The sequence below is a fragment of the Bos taurus genome, chromosome 7 (assembly GCF_002263795.3).
Source record: "Bos taurus isolate L1 Dominette 01449 registration number 42190680 breed Hereford chromosome 7, ARS-UCD2.0, whole genome shotgun sequence".
NCBI lineage: Eukaryota > Metazoa > Chordata > Mammalia > Artiodactyla > Bovidae > Bos > Bos taurus.
The window spans coordinates 15,574,531-15,598,924 of record NC_037334.1 but is presented as its reverse complement, the minus strand read 5'-3'; the positions used below and the strand labels follow the sequence as shown (position 1 = coordinate 15,598,924).

Here is a 24,394-nt window from a genome sequence, read left to right as displayed (position 1 = left end):
AGTTCTTGCTTTATTTTTTGGCAATGAAGTGAGTGGCCTTTCTGACAGAAGCATTTATATCTTTCAGGCTCTGCTGGTGCAACCTGGAATGGCTTATCTCTTGAACAGCCTTTCCCAGCTGATAAGAGAGCTATCATTAGCTCATGGCTTAGAAAGGTTAAGAACTTGCCAAGGTCACAGGTGATCTGCACAGCCAGAAACTGAATCCATGGTCTTACCGCTTTTTTATTCCACTCAGCGTTGTGCCTGCCTTTCAACGCAGAGAAGGTCAGCCCCTAACACCAAACAAAGGTCACATAGCTGATGGTAACGAAGCAAACTCAGCATCAAATGCTCCGCCATCAGGATGGTGAGCAATGCCATAAGCATTGACTCTGGGGTCCCAGCTCCACACCCGGAAACCGACATTTCTGCAGGAAATACAAAGGTGACATCACTTGTATGCAAAGCCACTTTATGAGACAAAGGATGGGGAACCTCTTTTTTTTTTTTTAATTAATTCGTTTGACTGCCCTGGGTCCCAGCTGTGGCATGTGGGATCCAGTATCCCTAACCAGGGATTGAACCCTGGGCCCCCTGCATTGGGAGCTCAGAGTCTTAACCACTGGACCATCAGGGAAATCCCAGAGCTTTTGTTCTTGAACTTCCTCTACTCCATATTCTTCCCCCAGGGGAGCTGTCATCTGGCACTGGCTGCATCCTGACAGCCTGAATTTCTATCCACAGCTCAGATGTCTTTGCAGACTCATACAGCCAAGCAACTGCTTTCTTGATAGCTCCACACAGTCATCCTCCAGGCCCTGGGACCTTCCCCAAACCTTTCCTTTCACGCACTCCCTCACCTCCAAGTCTGTTCCTCTCCATATTGGTCACAAGTACCTAATAGGTATTTGGGCCACCACCTAATAGGTATTTGGGCCAAACGCCCAGGAGCTTTCTTTCTCTTCATTCTGCATATCCAGGCTTGCTGGCAAGTCCTCTCAATTCCAGAAGATCTAGAGCCAATCCCCTGCCTAGCTCTCCCCTACGTAACATCTTCCAATGCTTCCTGGTGCATCAGAATAAAGACTCGCGAAATCTCTTGCTCACTCCTCTCTGGCCATGACAACCTCCTCACCATTCCTTAAAGAAATTAAACGGCTGGGACTTCCCTGGTGGTCCTGAGGTTAAGACTCTGAGCTTCCAGGGCAGGGGGCCTGAGTTCCATCCCTGGTCAGGGAACTAGATTCCATATGCCACATCTAAGAGTTTGCATGCTGCAACTAAAGATCCTAACTGCCGCAACGAAGACCTGGTGCAGCCAAATAAATAAATATTAAGAGAGAAAGAAAGAAATTAAACTTCCACACCTCAGGAGCCTTTGAACTTGTTCTTTCCTTTGCCTTGTGTCTTGCTTCCTTTTCATCACTCAGGTTCCTATTCATGTCCCCTTCTCAGGGAATCCATCCTTGAGCCCCCAACCTAAAGCCATTTCCCTCCCCTGCTCCAACTCTGGTGATTTTGTCCTATGACCCTGTGTTATTGCCCTCAAAGCAAGTCTTCCTGGCAGACTGAAATGATCTCATTCATTTATTTGCTTATTGTGAGGTCTTGTCACTAGAGCAGTGACTTTCAATGATATTTTAAAAAAAGAGTTTTGGCACTCCCTTAAATTTTTTTAATTCAGTGGTTTCCTTACCTTAAAATTTTTAAATATAATTTATATCTTTTTATTTATTCTCTTTTGGCTGTGCTGGGTCTTCAACACTGTAGATAAGCTTTCTAGTTGTGGTACACGGGCTTCTCATTGTGGTAGCTTCTCTGTTGCAAAGCATGGGCTCTAGGGTGTTTGGGCTTCATTAGTTGCAGAGTGTGGGCTCAGTAGTTGTGGCACATGGGCTTAGTTGCCCAGCGGCATGTGGGATCTTCCCGGACCAGGGATCGAACCTGTGTCCCCAGCACTGCAAGGCAGATTCTTAACCACTGGACCACCAGGGAGGTCCTCATGATTTTTCACATGTCCCACAACAAGACACAAATTTCATATGTGACCCAGGGATCCAGGTGTTACAACTGCATCACGAATTACCTCCAAATTTACTGGCTTTAAACAAAAACATGGATCTTGCTCACAAACCTGCGGTTTGAGCGGGCTTGCTGGGAACATCTCTCTCTGCTCCTCTTGGTGTCAGCGGGGAAGGCTCAAAGGCTGGGGGCTGGAATCATTTCAGTGCTCACTCCCTTACTTGTCTGGTGGTTGATGCTGGTTTTGGCTGGGCCCTTATCTGGGAGACAGTTCATGTGGCTTGGGCTTCCTCACAACATGGCAAATGGGCTCAGAGAGCCTATCCTGGAACTGAGAGAGAGGGAGAAAGCTAGCACCAGGCAAAAGATGCATCTTAGTTTCTGACCGAGGCTTTCAAGTCATACAGCGTCCCTTCTGCCACATTCTGTTAGTTGCACAAAATCCTGCTGAAGTTCAAAAGAATAGGTCTGCTTCTTGACAGGGAGTGGTAAAACTGGAACTATTTCTGTCGCTATTTTTTGGAAAATACTACCTGCCACACCCCATAGACAAATGTTTGGAGTTTCCCCAAAACAATACCTAGCTTTTTGTACACAATGCACTGATTTTTTTCACCATTGTATTCTGCAGCAAATGCTGATCATGACCTGCTGCACTGATGTCTTCACATTTGAGGGACAGGTCACAAAAATGAGGAGTTTTTCTTTCCTGTACTGTAACCCTGCACAGCACAGTGTTCAGTAAGAGCTGGATACCTCACCTACTGCTGCTAAGTCACTTCATTCGTGTCCAACTCTGTGTGACCGCATAGACGGCAGCCCACCAGGCTCCTCCATCCCTGAGATTCTTCAGGCAAGAACACTGGAGTGGTTGCCATTTCCTTCAGCTACTAGCTCGCTATGTATGTTTTACTTAGCACCTATATAGTAACCCCTTTTAGTTCACTCAGAATCGATTGATATGGGGCCTTAAATGCTGTGTGCTCAGTCGTGTACAACTCTTTTCAACCCCATGGACTGTAGCCCACCAGGCTCCTCTGTCCATGGGGTTTCCAGGCAAGAGTACTGGAGTGGGTTGCCATTTCTTCTCCAGGGAATCTTCCCAACCCGGGGATCAAATGCGCATCTCCTGCATTGCAGGAAGACAATTCTTTACCCACTGAGCCACCAGGGAAGCAATAACACCTGTATAGCACTTACTGAATACGGGTACTGCCCTTATTTAACCCTCATGCCAATTCTTTTATTTATTGAGGTATAGTTGATTTACAATGTTGTGCTAATTTCTGCTGTACAGCGAAGTGACAAGTTTTACACACACATATATATAATATTTTTAAATATTTTTTCCTATTAGGATTTATTCCATGAGATTGGATGTAATTCTTTGTGCTATACAGTAGGACCTTGTTGTTTATCCATTCTAAATGTAATATTTTGCATCTGAGTCAGTGAGTGCTTAATTTTCAGTCGTGTCCGATTCTTTGCAACCCTTTAGACTGCAGCCATGAGGCTCCTCTGTCCATGGGGTTTTCTAGGCAAGAATACTGGAGTGGGTTGCTATTTCTTTCTCCAGGGGATCTTCCCCACCCAAGAATCTAATCCACACTCCTGAGTCTCCTGTATTGCAGGTGGATTCTTCACCTGCTGAACCATCACGGAAGCCCTGCTAACCCCAAACTCCCAGTCCATCTCTTTCCCTTCCTCCTCCCCCTTGGCAACCACCAGTCTGTTTTCTATGTCTGTGAGTCCATTTCTGTTTTGTGAAGGTGAAGGTGAAGGTGAAGTCGTTCAGTCATGTCCGACTCTTTGCGACCCCGTGGACTGTAGCCCACCAGGCTTCTCCGTCCATGGGATTCTCCAGGAAAGAATACTGTTTTGTAGATAGGATCATTTATTCTCAAACCAACTCTTAAAGCAGACACTATGATGACCCTCATTTTGCTGAAGAGGAACGTGAAGAGCAGAGGGATGAAGCAATTTGCCTGGGGTAACACAGCTTGTTGCTGTTGCTTAGTCGCTAAGTCCGACTCTTTGCCACCCTTTGGACTGTAGTCCCCTCAGCATCCTCTGTCCATGGGATTTCCCAGTCAAGAATACTGGAGTAGGCTGCCATTTCCTCCTCCACAGGATCTTCCCGACCCAGGGGTGGTTCCTGGGTCTCCTGCCTTAGCAGGAGGATTCTTTACCACTGAGTCACCACGGAAGCCCAGTAAAACAGCCAGTAAGTGGCAAATCTGGGGTTGAAACCCAATAAATCTGCTTGCAGACTCCATTTTGCGATGCAGCCTCTTATAGACTACTTATTTATGATTATTGTGAGTATTCCATGCACACACCACAGAACGTCGGTTCCACGTGAGGCAGTTATCAGCTTAGTCCCTAGAACCCCAACCTGGAAGCAGCAGGCACTGAATTTGGTAAGAAGGAAAGTTTGAACCTCTTGCAGCAGCTCTCCAGCCAGCACAAGCGCATCAGGCAAGACTATCAGGCAAGACTATCAGGCAGGACTGCAGAGACACGCCCACCCTGCGCAGACTGGCCTTCGCCAGTGACTGACAGAAGAGTTGGCGCAGGCGCACTTGTCCGACTCGAAGCAGCCGCCCTCATTCGCTAATGACTGACGTGGGGTCAACCCAATGGAAACGAGTCTCTCCGGGATGGGGGCGGGGCTAAGGGGACAGTTAAATTTGCGCGGGATTTGTTCTAAGGTAGTCATGGCGGCCTTCCGCGATATGGAGGAGGTGAGCCAGGGGCTGCTGAGCCTGCTGGGCGCCAATCGCGCGGAGGCGCAGCAACGGAGGCTGCTGGGGCGCCACGAGCAGATGGTGGAGCGGCTGCTGGAGACGCAAGACGGCGCCGAGAAGTGGCTGCGAGGTGAGGACCTGGGCGGGCGGGGCGAGGGGCAGCCGGGGTCCGTGTCATGGGAGCGGTGGCCAAGCCAGTCACGAACCTCCTCCCTTTTGGGCGCCCCTTCCCCTAACCTATTTCCCCGTGCAGGTGAGCACTGTCCCCTCTGAGCCTCTGTTTCCCCATTCATGAAATGGGCTTCAGGATAGCAGCGGGGGTTTGTGTGTTAGTCGCTCAGTAGTGTCCGACTCTTTTTTGCTACCCCCATGGACTGCAGGTCGCCAGGCTCCTCTGTCCATGGGGATTCTCCAAGCAAGAATACTGGAATGGGTTGCCGTACCCTCCTCCAAGGGATCTTCCCAATCCAGGGATCGAATCCAGGCCTCCCTCATTGCAAGCGGATTCTTTACCATCTGAGCCAGCCAGGGGGTTTAGTGGTGAATATGAGTTTGCAGGCTCTGCCGCTTAGTGAGCAGGAGCTGGGGTACGCAGGGTTTGAATTGAAACTCAAGTGTCAAAACACCGGGTTTGAATCCCAGCATTCCCACTTCCCAGCTGTGAGATTTGAGGTGACTTACTTAACCTCACAATGCCTCTTTTTCCTATAACTTGGTGTAACAATAAATAATCCACATCTTCCTGCTGAGGTTGTTCAGATGTTTTACTGAGCACCTGCTGTGCCCAGGCATAGTGCCAGCCCTGGGGTGACAGCAGGGAATAGAGCAAACACAATCCCTGGGGTGAGGGGGCTGCTGATACTCTACCGGGTTGAGGGAGAGAATAAACAAGAAAAATGAATTTGTCAGGAGGTGATGGGCTAAGGAATTCAGCCCTTAACTCCTGAGCCCTGTGGTCACAGTCCAGTGGTTTGCCTCTCAAGCCTCAGTTTCCTCATCTGTGAAAGGGGGCTGCTGAAGCACCCCTTTGATGACTCAAAGTGAAATTCACAGAAATGATGCTTGCATAGCACTGTGCCCTTGAACGGGGTGGAAGTGGGGGCTGCTCATGTTGCAGCTTTTCTCAGCATCAGGGTATTTGGGGTTTTTTTAAAGGCTTCAGACTTTTTTTTAATTGTGGTAAAGTTGACGTAACGTGAGGTTTACCATTTTAACTATTTTTAAGTGTCCGGTTCAACAGCATTAAGCACATTCACATTGTTGTGTAACCATCCCCACCATCATCTCCAGTATGCCATTGTATGGATACACTATATTTTGTTTATCCATTTATCACTGGACACTTGGGTTGCTCCCACCTCTTGGCGATTGTGAATAATGCTGCTATGAACAGGAGGGTACAAAATAATCTCTTTGAGTCCTTGCTTTCAATTCTGTTTTTGTATTTTCCCAGAAGTGGAAATGCTGGATCAGATGATAATTTGATATTTAATTTTTTTTGAGGAAATGTCATCGAGTTTTCCACTGTGGTTTCAGTGCCAGGGATTTGTAATGCCTTTTGACAATTACACTTTATGAGGGGGTGTTGTTTGGGTTGAGACTTGAATGAGCTGGGAGCTAACCATAGGATGCCTGGGGGGAGGAGGGATCCTGGCAGAGAGGACTCTCAGGGACAAGGTCACGAGGTGAGAATGAGCCTGGAGACCCAGGAGAAAGAGGTGAGTGAGGTCAGCAGTAGCCAGAGCCTGCTAGCCCCCAGGAGGAGTTTGGATGTTGGTTCTAAGCATGTTGGAATCCGCCTTTCAATGCAGGAGACTGGGGTTCAATCCTTGGGTCGAGAAGATCCCCTGGAGAAGGAAATGGCAGCCACTCCAGTATTCTTGCCTGGGAAATCCCTTGGACAGAGGAGCCTAGTGGGCTACAGTCCATGGGGTCGTATAAGAGTCAGACATGACTTAGCAACTAAAACAGCAACTACTAAGCGTGGTGGATGCCCTGGGCCGGGTCTTCTGCTCTTTCCTCCTCCTCCTCCTTCCTTTTCTCCTCTCCCTTTCCGGTAACTCTACTTCCATGGGTGGTTGGGGAGAAGATCAACATAACCCAACCTGCCTGGGTCAGCAGAATGGATGGATTTGGGGCAAGGAGAGAAGAGTCAGCATTCTAGGGTGCTGGGGTTTGATCAAAGAATCCAGTTCAGGGACTTCCCTGGTGGCAGTCACGCTTCCACTGCAGGGGGCTCGGGTTCGATTCCTGGTCGAGGAACTAAGATCCCACATGCTGCCCAGCATGGCCAAAAAAAAAAGAATCCAGTTCAGATCCCGGCTTTGGAGCTAAGTTTGTGGACAAGCCACTTCTTTGAACTTCCATTCATAGCCTCTCAAACTCAAGGAGGGCTAAGCTGCCCTCAGAGCGTTGTGAGAGTACAGAATGGGTTAGGGCCCCCTGGTCACCCGTGGCCAGAGCACGCACGTAGGCAGTGACGGCTTAGACTGAACAGCCAGGAGACTTGGCTGTGGTTCGGACGGTGCCTGGAGAAGGGGCGGGAAGGCTGCGTAAGAGAGCCAGACCCCCAGCTCTCCGACAGGAAGTCAGCAGGCACCGTCTAACACAGGTCAAGAAATAGCAGCATAAGCAAATTATTTAGAAATATGAAGGCTGATGCCAGAGAAAACAGTGAGGAGTTTAAGTGGCTGCTTCAGAGGGTGGAGAGGCTTAGAGAGGAGTGTGTGTGTGTGTGTGTGTGTGTGTACATGTGCAAGTGTGTGTTTAAGTTTTCACAACCATAGACATGTAGCGCTTTGATTAAAAATTAACTTGATCTAAGTTTGTAAACAAACACTGGCCCTCTGAGAAGCATTGTCATCTGTGTCTTCCCTGGGTTGGCCGGTTTCTCTGACTCAATGAGAAGGAACACAATAACCTTCTTAGGGTGTTTTTGATCTTTTCAGATGTTCCGTTCCAAATACATTTATTCTGAGTAGGTGTTGGCTGATATTTAGCGACTGTAAGACACAATTTGTGCCTTGAAGAAGAGAGACAAGAAATAAATAAGCCAGGATGATGGTTAAGAGCACAGTCATGCCCCAGGAGGGAGAGGACAGTGTCCATTCCGCCTGAGTTGGGCATTATCCAGGAGGTCCTCAGGCTGGGAATGGGTGTGCCCGATGGCAGCATCCCTGGAGGATAGGCAGGCGGGGGCCCAGGAACACACATGAGAAAACATGGCATGTCTGCACGTATTAATGACACATCTTTGCAGCCAGAACAGAGGGAAAACACGTGGTCGGGAGAAAAGCAAGGAGAAAGGAGGTCAGCAAGGAAGGGGAAGGTCCTTATCCTGGAGACACTGGGGGAGCCCTGGGAGGTCTTTGAGCAGAGGAGTGACTTAGCATTCGGCCTCTGACGCAGCCACTCTGAAGGCAGAGAGCAGAACAGACTGGCAACAGGAGCGACCAAAGCAAAGCAGGGGGGCTGACAGGGTGGTCCTGGAGGGATGAAGGACCAGCACGAGGAAGGAGGGGCCCTGCCAGGATGGATGGCCAACTGCATCCAAAGAGTGAGTCCTGGGCTTGTTGTCTGGGCAACGGGGTGGAGAGTGATGTCATACATTAAGACTAGGTGGACAAAGAGGGACTGGAGTTTCTTCGCCTGATGGATTCAGGTGTGACTTAGTGAAATGGATACCCTGAGTCAGATTCCAGGTGGGACTCTTGTGGGTATTTGTAAATAGGACGATGGGTCTGGGAGCCACAAATGGAAGTGGGCGTAGATGGGGGTGTTGAGGCCGTCCTCTGCTCTGGGGTTCTACTGGGGAGCCTGAGTTGAGGGGCCGAGACTTCACCCCACCCTGCAGAGATCCTCACCGCAGAGAAGGAGGTGGCCCAGCGCCTCCTGGATGCAAAGGAGCAAGCACACCAGGGTGGTGTCGAGGTGCGGCAGCTTGAAGCTGAGCTTCAGAGGGCCAGCGAGGAGGACGCCCATCTGAAGGCCAACCTCCTATATCCTTTCCTGTGTGTGTGGAATGGTCGGACCCCAGCCCCACCTGGGAGGCACCTGTTCACACTGGAAAACACACCTAGAGCCAGTGGCTTGGGGCCGACAGGGTTGGTGTGAGGTATGAGCATGTGGGCAGCCCTGCCTCCAAAACCAGGGATCCTTAACTACCTGCTTTACTCAGCTCACAAGAGAACTGGAGGAGCTCAAAGAGATTGAGGCGGATCTCGAAAGACAAGAGAAGGAAGTTGATGAGGACACGACAGTCACCATCCCTTCAGCTGTGTAGGTCCATAGATGTGATGTGAGTGCGTATCCCTGTGAGTGTGTGTGTGTGTGTCTGTAGCCCATGGATCTTTGCTAGAGTTAACCCTGGAATGACTTCTTTTCTCTATTTTTTTTTTTTTTTTTTTGTCTTCTCGCACAGGTACGTGGCTCAACTTTATCGCCGAATTAGTAAAATCGAGTGGGATTATGAGTGTGAGCCTGGGATGATCAAAGGCAGTATCCTTTGTGGGGAAAGTGAAACCCTGGGCACTGCTGGGGAGAATTAGATGGTGCAGACACTGTGGCAGATCCCACACACTGAACAGCATGATCATATGACACCATTCCACTTCTGGGAATTGGAATATGACCCAATTTCACCCTGGGTGTACCCACAAAGGAACGAAAGCAGGGACTTGAACGGTGTTTGTACATCCATTTCACAGCAGCCCTGTTCACAAGAGCCCAAAGGTGGGAGCAACCCAAGCATCTATCAGCAGATGAGCAGAGAAACAAAACGTGGTCCATCCACAGGGTGGAAAAAAGGAAGACATCCCAACACAGTTTACCGAGGATGAACCCAGGGTATAGTATGCTGAGTGAAATAAATCAGACACAAAAAGTCGATACTATCTAGTTCCACCTGCCTGAGATCTCTAGAGGAGTCAGTTTCATGAGGACAGAAAGTAAGATGAGGATGATCAGAGTGGGGTAGGGGGAGTCAGTGTTTAATGGAGACAGAGTTTCAGTGTTCCAGGGCCCTTCCCTGGTAGCTCAACTGGTAAAGAATCCACCTGCAATGTAGGACACCCTGGTTCAATTCCTGGGTTGGGAAGATCCCCTGGAGAAGGGAATGACTACCTACTCCAATATCCGGCCTGCAGAACTTCATGGACAGAGGAGCCTGGCGGGCTACAGTCCATGGGGTCGCAAAGAGTCGGACACAACTGAGTGACTTTCACTTTGACTTTTCAGTTTTACAAGATGAAGAGTTCTGGGGATAAATGGTGACGGTTGCACAACAGTGTGATATACCGAATGCCACTCAACAGGGCACTCGAAAATGTTTAAGGTGGTCAGTATAATATGACATAGATTTTACCATAGTTTTTTTAAAGTACACTGTCAGAATTTACTTTTCTGTTTATGAAAATTTGTTTCAGTCTCTCTCTTTTTTTTTAGCTTCATCTGTTTTGTTTTGGCTGTGTTGGGTCTTTGTTGCTATGTGGGCTTTTCTTTAGTTGTGGAGCGCAGGGGCTACTCTAATTGCAGTGTGTGGGCTTCTCCTTGTGGTGGCTTCCCTTGGAGCACGGGCTCCAGGGTGCACGGGCTTCAGTATTTATGGTGCACAGGCTTAGTTCTTCTGTGGCCTGTGGGATCTTCCTGGACCAGGGATTGAACCTGTATCTCCTGCATTGGCAGGCAGATTCTTTACCACTGAGCCACCAGGGAAGCCCCTCTAAGTATCTTAATAATAACAATTGCAAGGCAGTATCCATTTGTCGTGGGGTTGAGGGAGAGGGCAGTGCATGCTGGCTTTCCTTACATCCATGCTCAGTCCACCACGGCCCCAGCGTTGCCCAGCCCATCCACCTGGACAGCACCCAGCTCTCTAAGAAGTTCATCAGCGACTATCTCTGGAATCTGGTGGACACAGAGTGGTAGCCTGGAGCCTCTGGGACTGTGTCACACAGCCCCACTCAGTGGGAATCAGCCGTGGTGGGTGGTCAGTGCCTTGGTGGTGAGATGAGCTTAAAATTAAATGTTGACACATAAATGAGTTTTTGTTTTTTACTGATTTTCTCCCCGCCCCCCCACCACCCATTTCACCCTCCCGACTTTGGCCTTGGATGCTGGACTAGGTAATCAAAGAGAAACAACTTAACCTTGCCAGGGCTGTAACTTCACATCTGTAACAGTGCATGCCAATGACACTGTGGTAGCCAATAACAGATTCCAGGTCTTCATCTGTGATTCAAGTGTGGCCCCTTTTCTATCCGTTCAATCTCTAAGTGCTGCTGTGTGCCCAAGGTGAAGGTGACAAGGATCTCTTCAGCCAACAGAGGAGTCAGAAGTGATCAGATGCCACCCTCGGGCTAGAGAGTGTCCAGAGTGCTGTGGGACCTCGGCTGGGAAGGGAACACCCAGAGGATGGGGGTGGTGTTCATGCAGGGACTAGAAAGGAAGAGCCAGTCACAAAGAGGTTATGTAGGGACCCATCCCTGGATCCAGGGTGGACTGTGTATTGGAGACCACTGGTTGCCTCCCTAATATTTATTCACCACTTGGTAAGGAACTCCTTCTAACTGCCCAAGTCAAAACACAACTTTCTGGGGAGGGAGGTAGTAGGGGGGTTCAGGATGGGGAACAATGTACACCTGTGGTGGATGCCTGTTAATGTATGGCAAAACCAATACAATATTGTAAAGTAAAAAAAAATAATCAGATCAGGTCAGTTGCTCAGTCGTGTCTGACTGCGACCCCATGAATCGCAGCACGCCAGGCCTCCCTGTCCATCACCAACTCCCGGAGTTCACTCAGACTCACGTCCATCAAGTCAGTGATGCCATCCAGCCATCTCATCCTCTGTCGTCCCCTTCTCCTCTTGCCCCCAATCCCTCCCAGCATCAGAGTCTTTTCCAATGAGTCAACTCTTCGCATGAGGTGGCCAAAGTACTGGAGTTTCAGCTTTAGCATCATTCCTTCCAAAGAAATCCCAGGGCTGATCTTCAGAATGGACTGGTTGGATCTCCTTGCAGTCCAAGGGACTCTCAAGAGTCTTCTCCAACACCACAGTTCAAAAGCATCAATTCTTCGGTTCTCAGCCTTCTTCGCAGTCCAACTCTCACATCCATACATGACCACAGGAAAAACCATAGCCTTAACTAGACGAACCTTTGTTGGCAAAGTAATGTCTCTCCTTTTGAATAATAATAATTGAAAAATTAAAAACAAAACACAACTTTACCCAGTCTCCTTTGCAGTTAAATTCAGGACAATGAAATGTAAAAAGTGTTGTGACTTCTTTAAAGTCAAGGGAGTACCCCCCTCCCCTTCCGCTCTATTTTCTGGAATTTGGGTGTGATGGCTGGAGCCCTGGCAGCTGTATTGCCACACGAGGAGGGGTGACATTCTCTAGAGATGATAAGAGCCTGGTTCTCCGATGATGGTGGAGCTGGGTATCAATACTGGACTTCTTGGGTGCAAGGGCTAACCTGCTGTGTGTGTCTTTCTTAGTTTAGTTTTTCTATCACAGACACCCATAATAAACCCTCACTGATTGAGCATGCAGCCAAAGCCTGGGCCAGCCAATCAATGCATTCACCTAACCCCCATCCTCAGTGACTGAGGTACTACTACCAGCAGGAAGTTTATGGCCAGCCTCTCTGCCTGCCTGAGGGCAGCAAGTGCGAAGTAGGGTCCCTTTGCTATCAAGCGTCTCCTGGATACAGCTTCGCCTGAAGCTAGTAGATTTAGCAGTTACATGAACCTCTGGGTGTTGGGTTTTGTGCACCTCTGTACAACTTACAATAAGTAAAATTTGTATTTCTTGATCAGAGAAGGACATTTCTAGGCAGAAGGAACAGTAAGTTCTAGCAGCACCTGAGTACATCAAATGGGCACTAAAAATAGTCCATTCCCGTACCCCTTGGAGGTCCTAGGGCAAGTAATCCTGCCTGTTGGGTCCGGGAGATAGACCCCAAAAAGCGGTTATTAGTGTCACTGAAATGCAAGCCTCCCCAGGCCATCTGGCTCACAAGATTCCCAGAACTTCAGAGGCCCTGCTTTTATGCTGAGGCCCTGGCTTTACATATTCAAGGCTATGTTCCCATAAGCCCTCCTGGGCTGTTTTCATTTTCAAGGTTGGCAGAGTTGTTTTATGATGTGAAGAAGAAGCAGAGCCCTGCATTGGTAACTTTGGCCTCCAAAGGGCAAAAGACGACCTAGACCAGGGTTTTCCTAACCCCAGCCTTCGCAGTGCTGGGGCCAGGTCCCTCTCTGCTGGGGGCTGTCCAGGACATCATAGGATAACCTGGCGGTAACCCTGGCCTCCACCCTGTAGATACTGGGAGCCAACCCCTGTCCTGAAAACCCTGGGGGTTGGGGGGGTGGACCTACTCAGGGCTGCCACCCCCACCTCCACCCCTCTGCCTTGTAGCCTGAGCCGGGAATCCATGAGTCTTCTGCCAAGGTCAGTTGAGAAGCTCCTGTCACCTTGATGGCCGTTCCTGCTGACACAGCCAGCCTCCACCTGCTCCCCTGCACGAGTGAAGGTGCCAGGAAGGCTCCCTGCCCTGAGAGGACTGGGGCCCAGTCGAGTGTCCCAGGGCTGGCAGAGAAGTGTATTTCTCTCTAGTTCAAATTTATGGGCACAGAGTCCCTGGGAGAGAAAGCTGGAGGCAGGTACAGTTACAGAAAAAGTTTTCTCTGGGCCCCAGCTCAGGGCCTGAGCCCTTTCCCCAGGGATCTGCTCCCCTGCCATAGTCACACCCCCCTCCAAGCAGTGGCTTTGTTCGGGGAGGGGCCTAGGAGGCATTGCCTGCCTGCCCAGAGCTCAGTGACCAAGAAGAAGGACATTTGACATTTGAAGGAGGCTGTATGGACACAAGATTCAGGGGGCCATGTCCAATCTCCCCAGGCAGCCCCCCGAGACCAGCCCAAGGAGTGAGCAAGGGGGTGAGGCACGCAGCCCAGTAGGGCCCTATGGGCGGGTTCAGGGAGGTGCCTGAACTCACAGGGGCCAGGGAGGCCCTGGCCCTCTGCATGCCTGGGCCCTGACTCACTGCCCAGTGCTGGCCAGACGCCCGGATGGCCTTGGCCCACGGCCTCCAGCCTGCACCCCCACCCCCGCCCTGCCTGCTCTCCCCCTGAGAGCCAGCCCATCAGCAGCCACCAGCCTTTTCCCAGATTATGGAGCCTGGCTAGGGGCACGTTGAACGCTAGGCCAGCCCTGGTAGGGGTGCAGGATCAGTTTCCCCTCTACCACCAGGAAGGGAGCATGGAACCCAAACCTTGGCGCCCCCAGAACTGAGACTTGACCCCACACACCCACCCCATTCCTCTTCTGGCATCCTCTCAGGCCAGCACCACCCCAAGCTGGCGAGGGGGATCCATTTTACAGATAGGAAAACCGAGGCACAGCTTGGTCCAGTCAGTTGCCCAAAGTCACAGTGACACCCCCTCCCCAGGAGGCTGAACCCAGCAGGGGGGCCCCAGGGTCCATGGAGGAGACTCTTGGCTCTACAGATGAGAAATAGACTCCGAGGCACCTGCCTCTTATCCAAAGTTACCCAGGTGGAAAGAGACCAAGAACTGGAACTCAGGCCTGTACTTGGTAGAGCCCTGCCAGGCAACAGAGCACTTGAAGCCCTTAGTAATCAGTGGTTGCTGGTCCAATACCCACACACCTGGCCAACCTGGCTTTTTTTTTTTTTTTTGCCTAGAGACAACACAGCTAACATTTCAATGATTGTCTTTCAATCCAGTTTCTATGCTTTCATACATTTTCATATAACTGACATCTCAGAAAGTAATGTTTGAAGACTGCTTTAAAACACTAAAGTTACATTGTGAAATGCTAAGTCACTTCAGTCGTGTCTGACTCTTTGCGACCCCATGGACTGTAGCCCACTAAGCTCCTCTGTCCATGGAATTCTGCAGGCAAGAATTCTAGAGTGGGTTGCCATTTCCTACTTCAGGCGATCATCCTGACCCAGGGATTGAACCCATATCTCTCACGCAACCTGGCTTTTAATTGGTGTTTCTGGAGAAAATAGGCAAGGGTATATGGAGTGGAGAGGCCGAACCTCTCACCTGGACCTCTGGCAAGCTTGGTGGGCTGAGGCTGGGGAGAGGCTGGGAAGATTGACCACAGGGGATCAATACAGACACAGCAGTGCTTGGACCACCCCCAGGAAGGCCCCAGGACCTCCTGGTGGCCTCCCCACCTGACTCAGCAGTGTGCAATGGACATCTGTGACCTGCCAGGCCCCCCAATCCAGGGAGCCAAGCTACTGTGGAGGCCGTGAGCAGGTGCTGTGTGCTGGCTCCCAGTGCCCTTCAGTGACGGAACCAAGGCACAGTGAAGGTAAGCTGGTCACGAACGGTATCACAGCTGATGAAGGCAGAGCCTATTGGAGGCCCCAGGGAGCAAGAGTAATTTGAGCCCAGACAGACCTGAGCCCCCAGGGGATAAAAGTATGGAGACAGTGACCCAGGCAGAGGGAACAGCAAGTACAAAGGTTCAGAGATAGCAAAGAGGCCAGCAAGGAGAGAATGAGAGGCCATGGGGCTGGATCAAGCCAGGCCTGCAGTCCACAGTGAGACATGAGCAGGATTTTCAGATTCCGGGGGTGGGGTGGGGGAGCTCAGAGTTGGGGCTTGGGAAAGGAGAGTCTGACACTGCCCTCTTGACACAGGTCATGGTGCAGAGGCCCAGCCAACTAGGGGAGTGGTTTTGCTTTGAACCCCCAAGCTCCCAGCCTTCAGTCCAATCATAGGCACAGCTTGGGAGAGGAGGCTGTGGTGTAAGCAGAGCAGCTGTGCCGGGGAGGGTGGAGCCCCTCCACCAAGGGCAGGAGTCAGAGCTGAAACCTGAGCTGCCTGGAGGGGAGGCTGGACAGGACCCAGGAGTCCTGGGGGCTGTTCCCCGCCTCTCAATTCCACTCCACTCCATGGGGTGGGTGATGTGACCAGTATTTGCTCAAATTCCAACTTTCAGCCGCTCTCATCTCCTCATCACTGAGGGAATTCACTGCCTAGAGGAAGGGGGGCGCTGCCCCCCACCATGGGGGAGGGGCCAGCATGCGGACAGTTCTTCCCCCTCCCTTCCTTCCCCTCTTTCCTCCCACGGACCTGGGCTCAGCCCCGCAGGCTCCAGCCTGACTCACCACAGGCAGCTGTGGTTTCAGATGCCTGTGGGGGCTGGGGGTTGGGGGTGGAGGCAGCAGAGGATGTCAATTGGGGTGTCAGGCTTGGGGGAGCAAATTCCTCCCACTACCCGGCTGGTGTTGGTCGGAGCTGTCTAGCCTCTTGGAGAGGCCGGAGTTCAGAATCACCTGCCCACACCCTGTCCTCAGGGACAGCAGCTCCCAAGCTCCAATCTGCTCCCCACCCCTTTGGGGGAGCCCACAGACCAACTCCAAGCAGCCGGCCAGCTGCCCCTCATCTTACCTGAGTGACAACCACGCCTTTCCCCAGGGGACCCCCTGTGAGCCCAGAGAGGTTCACCACCACGGCCTTGCCTTTTAGGCTGCCGCTGTTGACGGATAAGGCAGGGCATCCAGGTCTCGCCAGGAGCTTGGGACCCAAGCCCAGTGACCCCAGCCTCCCCTTTCCCATCTGTAAAATGGGCTCTGGGCCCCTGCTTGGGCCGCCACAGAGAGGCTGCAGACAGTTAATCACCAAGAAGGGTCTGCTCTTATTTTTCCTGACACTCTAAACCTGTGTCTGTGTCACACTCACTGGCACGCTGGGGGCGCCGAGGAAGGATTTCGGTTACTACTCCCTCCGTTAACAGAAAACTGCCCAGGCCAGGGATCAGAAACTTCCATCACCTCCAGTCTCTCCCAGGCTGCCGGAGACCCCCCCCTCCAAGTCCTGCCCACCTTCCCCTCTCAGCGCTCTCGGCCACTGCCCGGCCCCTCCCGCGCGCGTCCGGACTGTTCAGGCTCATTTGTCCGGTTTGCCACGCGGCTGAGCATGGAGTCAGTCAATCAACCAATTATCGAGCGCCCGCCTGCAGGCCCCGGACGCTTCCTGTGCGGTCCGCTCAGCTCTCGCCCCCAGAGGCAGTTTGGAACCTACCCAAGACAAAAGGTGGAAGGAAGGAAGGAAGTGCCACCCTGTGGACACAGAAAAGATCGCAGTCCCGGCGGCTCCCGGCGCTTCCCTCCGCCACCGCTATACCCGCCACCCGCGGAGCCCGGGAGGCGGGGATCAGCATCGCCCCGTTTGCAGGTGGGGAAACGGAGGCTCGGATGGGTCCAAAGTCACCCAACTCCAGCCAGTCTGCACCCTTTCCCACCCACTGCCTCCATACTCCGGGTCCTCTGCCCTTGGGCCGGGTCCTGCAGGGAACCCCGTTTCCCACGTCCTACTGGGCTCAGCACAAAGGGGCGCTAGCGGGAGGGGGGTGCTGGCGGGAGGCGGGGCCTGGAGGCGGGGAGAGGCTAGAATCTCCTCTCTCTGTGCCGTGGACGGGTCTCCTCCCAGCTCCCACAATTCCTGGGCTCCAGTAATGCCACCCCTTCTGCTGTTATTTCTGGATGCCTCATTGTCCCCGCATTTGGTCTTTTTTTTTTTTTTTTTTTTGCCTGTGCTGTGCAGCACGCGGGATCTTAGTTCCCCGAACAGGGATTCACCTGTGCCCGGTGTAGTGAAAGCTCTGAGTTCCTAATGACTGGACCCTCAAGGGAAGTCCCATTTGGCTGAGCCGGATCTTTAGGTGAAGCATGTGGAATCTCGTTCCCTGACCAGGCATGATACCCAGGCTCCCTGTGTGGGAGCACGGGGTCTTAGCCTCTGGACCACCAAGGCAGCCCTGAAGTTTACCATCTTAACCACATTGAGGTGTGCAGTTCAGCGGCATTCAGCATATTCGCTTTGTTGTGCAACCTTGCTCACCATCCAGCTCTTTGCTCCTGCAAAACTGAAAGCCTGTACCCATTAAACGCCAACTCCCCCTCCTCCTCCCCCAGCCCCAGGCACCCACTTTCTATCCTACTTTCTGTTTCTAGGAATTTGACTGCACTGGGAACTTCAAGGACAGCAAGAAGATCAAACCAGTCAATCCTAAAGGAAGTCAACCCTGAGTATTCATTGGAAGGACTGTTGCTTGAAGCTGGAGCTCCAGTCTTGATGCGAAGAGCTGACTCATTGGAAAAGACCCTGATGCTGGGAAAGATTGAGGGCAAGAGGAGAAGGAGGCAGGCAACAGAGCATGAGATGATTTGATGGCATCACGGATTCAATGGACATGAGTTTGAGCAAACTGTGGGAGACAGTGAAGGACAAGGAAGCCTGGCGTGCTGCAGTCCATGGGGTCGCAAAGAGTTGGACATGACTGAGCGATGAACAACAAGGGACTTCATATAAGTGGAATTATGCAGTAGTTATCTTTTTGGATCTGGCCGATTTCCTTTAGACAATGTCCTGGAGATTCATCCATTTAGAGCATGTTTCAGAACTTCCTTTTTCAGGCTGGATAATATTCCACTGTGTATATATACATTTTATTTATGCATTCACCTACAGATGGACACTTGTGTTTGTTCCACTTTTCGGCTCTTGTGAATAATACTATGAACACGAGTGTGCAAATATCAAAATCCCTGATTTCAATTGCTGGATCACATGGTAGTTTTATTTATTTTTTAAAATTTTGGCTGTGCCTGGTCTTAGTTGCGGCATGAAGGATCTTTAGTCGAGGTGTGTGGGATCTTAGTTCCCTGATCAGGGATCGAACTGCATCTCCTACCTTGGAACCACAGGATCTTAACCACTGGACCATCAGGGAAGTCTTTTGTTTTTTGTTTTTAATTACAGCCATACAAATGGCATGTAGGTGGCATCTCATTATGGTTTGTCCCATTTAGTTTTTTATGCTTAGTTCCTTGTATTTTTTTTCCTATCCAATGACCTGCCGTATTCCTGTTTCCCACTTGAAACACCAGGACTATCTGTGGCTTGACTGCCACGCCCGAAGATAAGGGTCTGAAATGCCCTTGAGGTCAGACTCAGGTAAAGCTGGGATGCACAAGAGAATAGGGGTGCCAGGGACTGAGGAGAGTGCAGTGCCATGTACCCCGATGTCTGTGGCTCTGGACAAATGTTATCACAATGAAGCCAGATTTGTGATGTGAAACCTCTCAATTTATTTCTATCTTAACAATGAATTTAATAGAATTAAATTCAGGAAAAAAGGTTTTTTAAAAGGAGAAGGATGGGGAGGAGGAATAGTTAGAGAGTTTGGAATGGACATGTACACACTGCTATATTTAAGATGAATAACCAACCAACAAGGACCTATCATATAGCTTAGGGAACTCTGTTCAATGTTATGTGACAGCCTAGATGGGAGGGGAGTTTGGGGGAGAATGGATACATATATGTGTATGGCTGAGTCCCTTTGCTGTCCACCTGAAACACCATTTCAACATGTTCCTATTACAACATTGTTAATCAGCTATACTCCAATATAAAATTTAAAAGTGAAAGTGTTAGTCACTCAGTCATGTCCAACTCTTTGTGACCCCATGGACTGTAGCCCTTCAAGCTCCTGTCCATAGAATTCTCCAGGCAAGCACACTAGAGTGGGTAGCCATTCCCTTCTCCAAGGGATCTTCCCAACCCAGGGATAGAACCTGCATTGGAGGCAGATTCTTAAAATTAAAAAATTAAGGAGAATCCTTCCCTGACACCTCCCCCCCCTTATATAAAACAGCCTCTTGCCAGTCAGTTCTGTCTCATTATCTTTTTAAATATTCTTCTAGAATAATCTTTTAAAATACTTTTTTGTATCTGTTTCCTCTTCTAAAATGTCATCTCCTTGAGGGCATAGGCTCTTACGGCAGTGTCCCACACTCCTTGAACATGACCTGGCACACAACGGGTGGCCAATATTTGTTGAATGACTGAATAAGCAGGAAATTTAGCAAAACTTCACTTCAGCACCCAGCAGAGCTGCTCCCCAGCTGAGCACAATATCCCCTTAGAGGCTGCGGCCTGTGTTGACGCTGTCGGAAAATGTTCCCTTTCCAGATCCTTCTCCCTGGGGGTAGTCTTGTCCATCAACAGATGGAGGGAGCCAGAGAAAGGCAGAAGAAAGCACTTCCGATTTAGTCAAATACTTTATTTAAGAAATGTAATCGATCACAGTAAGGCATTCAGGCTATAAAAACATTCTATACAGTGGTTTAAAAAGCGACACCCATCCTCAAAAAGCAACCCATATATACAACACAGAACCTGATTCTCTTGAAGAGGGCTGTGCACGGCACGCTCAAATAAGCTTTGTACAGAAAGACGAGGCATCTTTGCAGCAACCAGGATTTGCAAAAATAAATAGATCTTTCTTTTATATATATACACATAAGTGAGAAATGTTTCAACAAATATACAAAGTGCAAACATAACAAAAAGTCCCCACTGTCTGCACGGCGGTGGTGGGGGTGTTATTTACATGCTTCAGAAAGAGAAAAGGTGTTCACAGTCTCCGGCAGGGGTGCCCGTGTTCTGTGGTTGTACAGTAGTCAACCCACTCAGACGTTTCCATGGGAGGCTGCTCCCCATCCAACCCCCACCCCCCAGTGGTCATAAATATGATATGTGTGGTAATTTCAGAAAGCATTCTTGTTTAATGAATCCCATGAAATTCCCGAGCCCAGAGCACATCTTACAGGGCAGACCTGCCATGCATGTTTCAGATGGACACCAGCCAACCATGATGGGCTTGTCGGGGATATGAATGGCTCAGTGGCCTCTGCCTAGAAGTGGAAACAGTAGGCAGATCGTCTAGTCGTAATTTTGGCTTTGAAGTCATGATGAAGCCACCGCGCACAGGTCTCCCTACGTGCTGGGAGAGAGGCCGGGTCTGGGAGAAGGGCCGGGTCGGTACCAGTCATCAATCCAGACTCTTTGCAGCCAGAAGGGAACCAGAACGGAAAGTAGTGCAAAATAATAATAGAATGTCGACTTTACGCAGTGTTCGACCCTGAACTGGAAACGTGCAAGGGGCGGGGCTGGGGTCCAGACACCCACTCCCGGACAGAAGGATACAGTTAGAGGTGGGAGCTGCTCATCTTCACGCACAAAGTAAGGGGGTCTCAGGCACTTAATACATGAACGTTAAGGGCGACTGGTGGCTCGCATTTGTTTTCTTTGGGGATGATCGGGGTTTTGGTGAATGAATAGGGTTCAGCGGGCGCCACTCCTGGAAGGTTGGACCCAGGGTCCCCTCCTGGCTTAAGTGGAGGACAAACCCAGCTTGGAAAACCCTAGTTTGATCCTGACCAGGGGGTGGCAGACCAACTCTGGCCATCCCGCAGGCTTGCCTGGCAGAAGTAAACACGTTCAGTCCTGAGTGTGGGGCCTGGGCTAGAGGGTGGGTGGCAACAGCAGCCACCTGGGACCCTGTGGGTAGCACCTGCTCTCGTGCATTCAAAGCCACTAGCTTTCCGGCTCCACGTCCCTCCGTCATTCCCTCCAGGGAGGAGTGTGTCTAGAAGGAGAGCAGCTCAGAGATTCCCGGAGAGGACAGATTCCCCAGCTGTTCTGCCTTTCTCCTTCACGTGTGAAGAAAGGAAGAAAAAAAAGCAACGCAACTGCCGCCCGTGGGCACCGTCTGAAGCCTGTTCTGCCTCCCAGAAAAATAAATATATAAAACAAAGCTCTGGCAGACCGGCAGACAGTGCCTGGGCGGCAGTCCCCAACAGCGCTTTTGGCGCGGAAGTCTCAGGAAGGGTTGGGAGCAGGTCAAGGGTCAGGGGAGAAAGTGTTCTTGCTGCCTTTGAGTGACTGGCAGCAGGTTCGGGGGAGGGAGAGGACTCAAGGCAGCAGCTCACGCCACGTCATCCTCCAAGCTGACCATCTGTCTCTGTCAACAAAGCAGTAAACGCCGGAAACGATCAGCCCAACATCTAGTAAACATGGCCACAAGCCACCCACGCCTGACTCTCTCCTGGTCCCCCAGGCCACCCCCCTCATTATCGCTGGACCCGCACAAAGGCCTCCACCCTCGTCTCGGGGCTCTGGGACTTGGCCCAGGCCTATTCCTCACACAACCACCAGGGGCGCCCGTGAGCACCCGAGTCTGATCATGTGGCTCCGTGGAGCCCATCTCACTCCCGGCAATGGTGCTCTCATAGGCCCCCAGCGTCCTGCTCCATCTGCCCCTTCCCCTCCCACTCTCTGCCCCTTCCCCTCCCACTCTCCGCCCCTCGCACACACAGGCAGGGTTCAGCCACATGGCGTTTGCACAGGTGGTGCCTGCTGCACTGCGTACACTCCCTATTCAAGAAAGCCTTCCGGGCCACCTTATCTGAAGTCGCCTCCCCTCCTTCCCAGCCCTCCCACAAAAAAACTCAGTCCCCCTTCCGGCTTTCACCCTTGGACCTATGTTCCCTTGGCTTATCCTCTGGCCCTGCCGAGCCCACACCCGCCACCCGCCACTCCGTGAGATCGTCCGCTCTCGAGGAGGGCCTGGCCTTTAGGAGGCATGAGGAGCACTCAGCCAGCCAGCCGGGTGCGGCGAGGTCCCCAGCGGGGCGGCTCACCGAGGGGTAGGTGTAGCCGTCCTGGCTGCGGCAGATGTGGACCTCATCCTCCGTGGTCTTCTGGTACACGGGGTTGTCGAAGTTGATGCTGTTGATGCTCTTCAGCCGCCAGTTCTTCCAGAGGAGGAAGGTTCCGAAGGCCAGGAGGATGAGCAGTGCTGAGGGGAGAGGGGAGGGGTGCCGCCTTCAGACGCCAGGCCCTTTCACGGGGAAATGTTTTTGTTCCCAATTTATTATTTGTATTTTTCCAATCTTCCTAATACTTGGGACTTTTCTGGTGGTCCAGCAGTTAAGACCCACTGCAGGGGAAGTGGGTTCCAACCCTAGTAGGTGAACTAAGATCTTCCCAAATGCCCCACAAAACATTAAAAAAAGACAATACTTGCCCAGTGTTAAAAAAAAAAAATCCATCAGTGAGTATAAGAAATCTCTAGCTTGAAGACCACTGTGACTGCCTCGCCCCCCCAAACCTATTGTTGGGTATATAGCAGGCTTGCATTATGAGGCACTGGGTCAGGGGCTGCCCGTCTCTTGAGATCAAAGGTTTAGGACACATTCCCAGTGACCGGGGAGGTCACTGGTGGAATTCTTCAACCTGCTTCTGCATTTGATGACAAGAAGGCTATTGTCAATCTTCCATGTTTCTTGTGTATTAGTCACACATCAGTTACTTCGTTTCACAAATGGGATTGTTCTCAATATTCGGGGCCACCATGGCACACTCTGCTTCTGCATGAATGTGGATAACGTGGGATCCCTCTTTGCATCATTGATGGTGGGTCTTGGGGTGCCGTTTCCTGAAAAGATCCTGGCTGGTGCCCAGAGGGTGGGAAGATGCCAGGTGGGCATCACCCTGGGGCAGCCCCAAGGGAGGTGAGGGCCTCCCTGGGCAAGTGTATCAACCCACAGCTGGACAACTGGTGGGGACTTAGATCTCTGGTCTCTGTGAAAGGACACCAAGAAAGGATTTTTTTTTTTTTTCAAAAAGGAAAGTGGGTATAATGCAAACCAAGTCATGATTGACAGGTGAGGACAGGAAAGTAGAAATCTCCAAACTGCCCCCTGAAACAGAACAACTCATGGGAAGGTACCCTGCTGGTGCTTTCCCATCCTTTGGGTGTTGATGAAAGTGCCTATCAATCACAGCGGGAACCCTGGCCCAGTTCCCCTTCCTCCCCTGTGACATCTCAGATGTCCCACTCTGCTCTCAGCTCCAAGGGGGCGGATGTTTGTTTCTCTCTGGGCTCTGTCCCCAGTGCTCAGAAATGGCCTTGGTATACAGTAGTCGCTCAACTATACTTGTTTAGTGAATGAAGCTAGGAAGGGGGTTGCTCAGTGATAAACAGGACACACAATGGGGCCAGCCGATTACTGGAGGGAAGGTGGACCAGAACAGCTTGCCGGGAGCTGAAGTCATTTTGCAGGAAGCAAGGAGCCAGGGGAGGACCAGCCACAGGCTTACCGATGGGGAGGACGATGTATAGGGCACCCACGCTCCCGGGCCTCTCCGTGTCCGCTTGGCTGGCAATGTCACCCTGGCCTGTAGTAGACAAGGGAGAAAGTGAGGCCCAGATGCACCGTGAAAGGGTGGGAAACACAGGTATATGATGTCAACATGCAGAGGAGAACACCCGACACTTCCCAGTGTCTTCAAACGTCCAAAGGAAGTTGGAGTATCTCCCAGGCTTGAGCAGTGCAGACTGGCTTCTGTCCAGGCCTCGCCTGTGGGCAATTGGGAGTATGGCCCGAATTTAAGAGGGTCCTGTAGGCTCGTGTTATGAGGCACTAGGGAAGGCAGATGCCGGCCTCTGAGACCAAAACTTGTGGATACATTCCCAGGGCTGGAGAGGTCACTGATGGAATTTTTCAACCTGCTTTTGCATTGATGTTGTTGTTTAGTTGCTAAGTCGTATCCCCCAGGCTCCTCTGCCCATGGGATTTCCCAGGCAAAAATACTGGAGTGGATTACCATGTCCTTCTCCAGATCTTCCTGATTAGGGATTGAACTCACATCTCCTGCATCGGCAGATGAGCCACCCGGGAAGCCCCTGCATTTGATGACAAGGAGCCTATTGTGGATGAGGGCAGGGGTCACCTTCTGTCCCCGTA

General features: G+C 51.1%; 2 protein-coding genes across 5 annotated transcripts in view; one reads left to right on the top strand and one right to left on the bottom strand.

Moving 5' to 3' along the window:
* Positions 1–4,717: 4,717 nt before the first annotated feature.
* SPC24 (SPC24 component of NDC80 kinetochore complex) lies at positions 4,718–10,788 on the top strand. The gene is given in 5 exon segments (NM_001075391.2): positions 4,718–4,881; positions 8,605–8,749; positions 8,925–9,029; positions 9,172–9,248; positions 10,570–10,788. Coding segments are annotated over 5 exon segments (594 nt in total). The 5' UTR covers positions 4,718–4,721; the 3' UTR covers positions 10,677–10,788.
* A 9,054-nt stretch (positions 10,789–19,842) lies between these two features.
* Positions 19,843–24,394, bottom strand: part of LDLR (low density lipoprotein receptor) — a 33,712-nt gene continuing 29,160 nt past the window's right edge. For all 4 annotated transcript variants that reach the window (XM_010806777.4, XM_059887926.1, XM_059887927.1 and 1 more), the window contains 3 exons: positions 23,748–23,825; positions 22,286–22,443; positions 19,843–21,606 (listed from right to left, as the gene is read on the bottom strand). In XM_010806777.4, the coding sequence (XP_010805079.1) occupies positions 21,571–21,606; positions 22,286–22,443; positions 23,748–23,825 (272 nt within the window). In that variant the 3' untranslated portion in view covers positions 19,843–21,570. The remainder of the gene's footprint in view (positions 21,607–22,285; positions 22,444–23,747; positions 23,826–24,394) is intronic.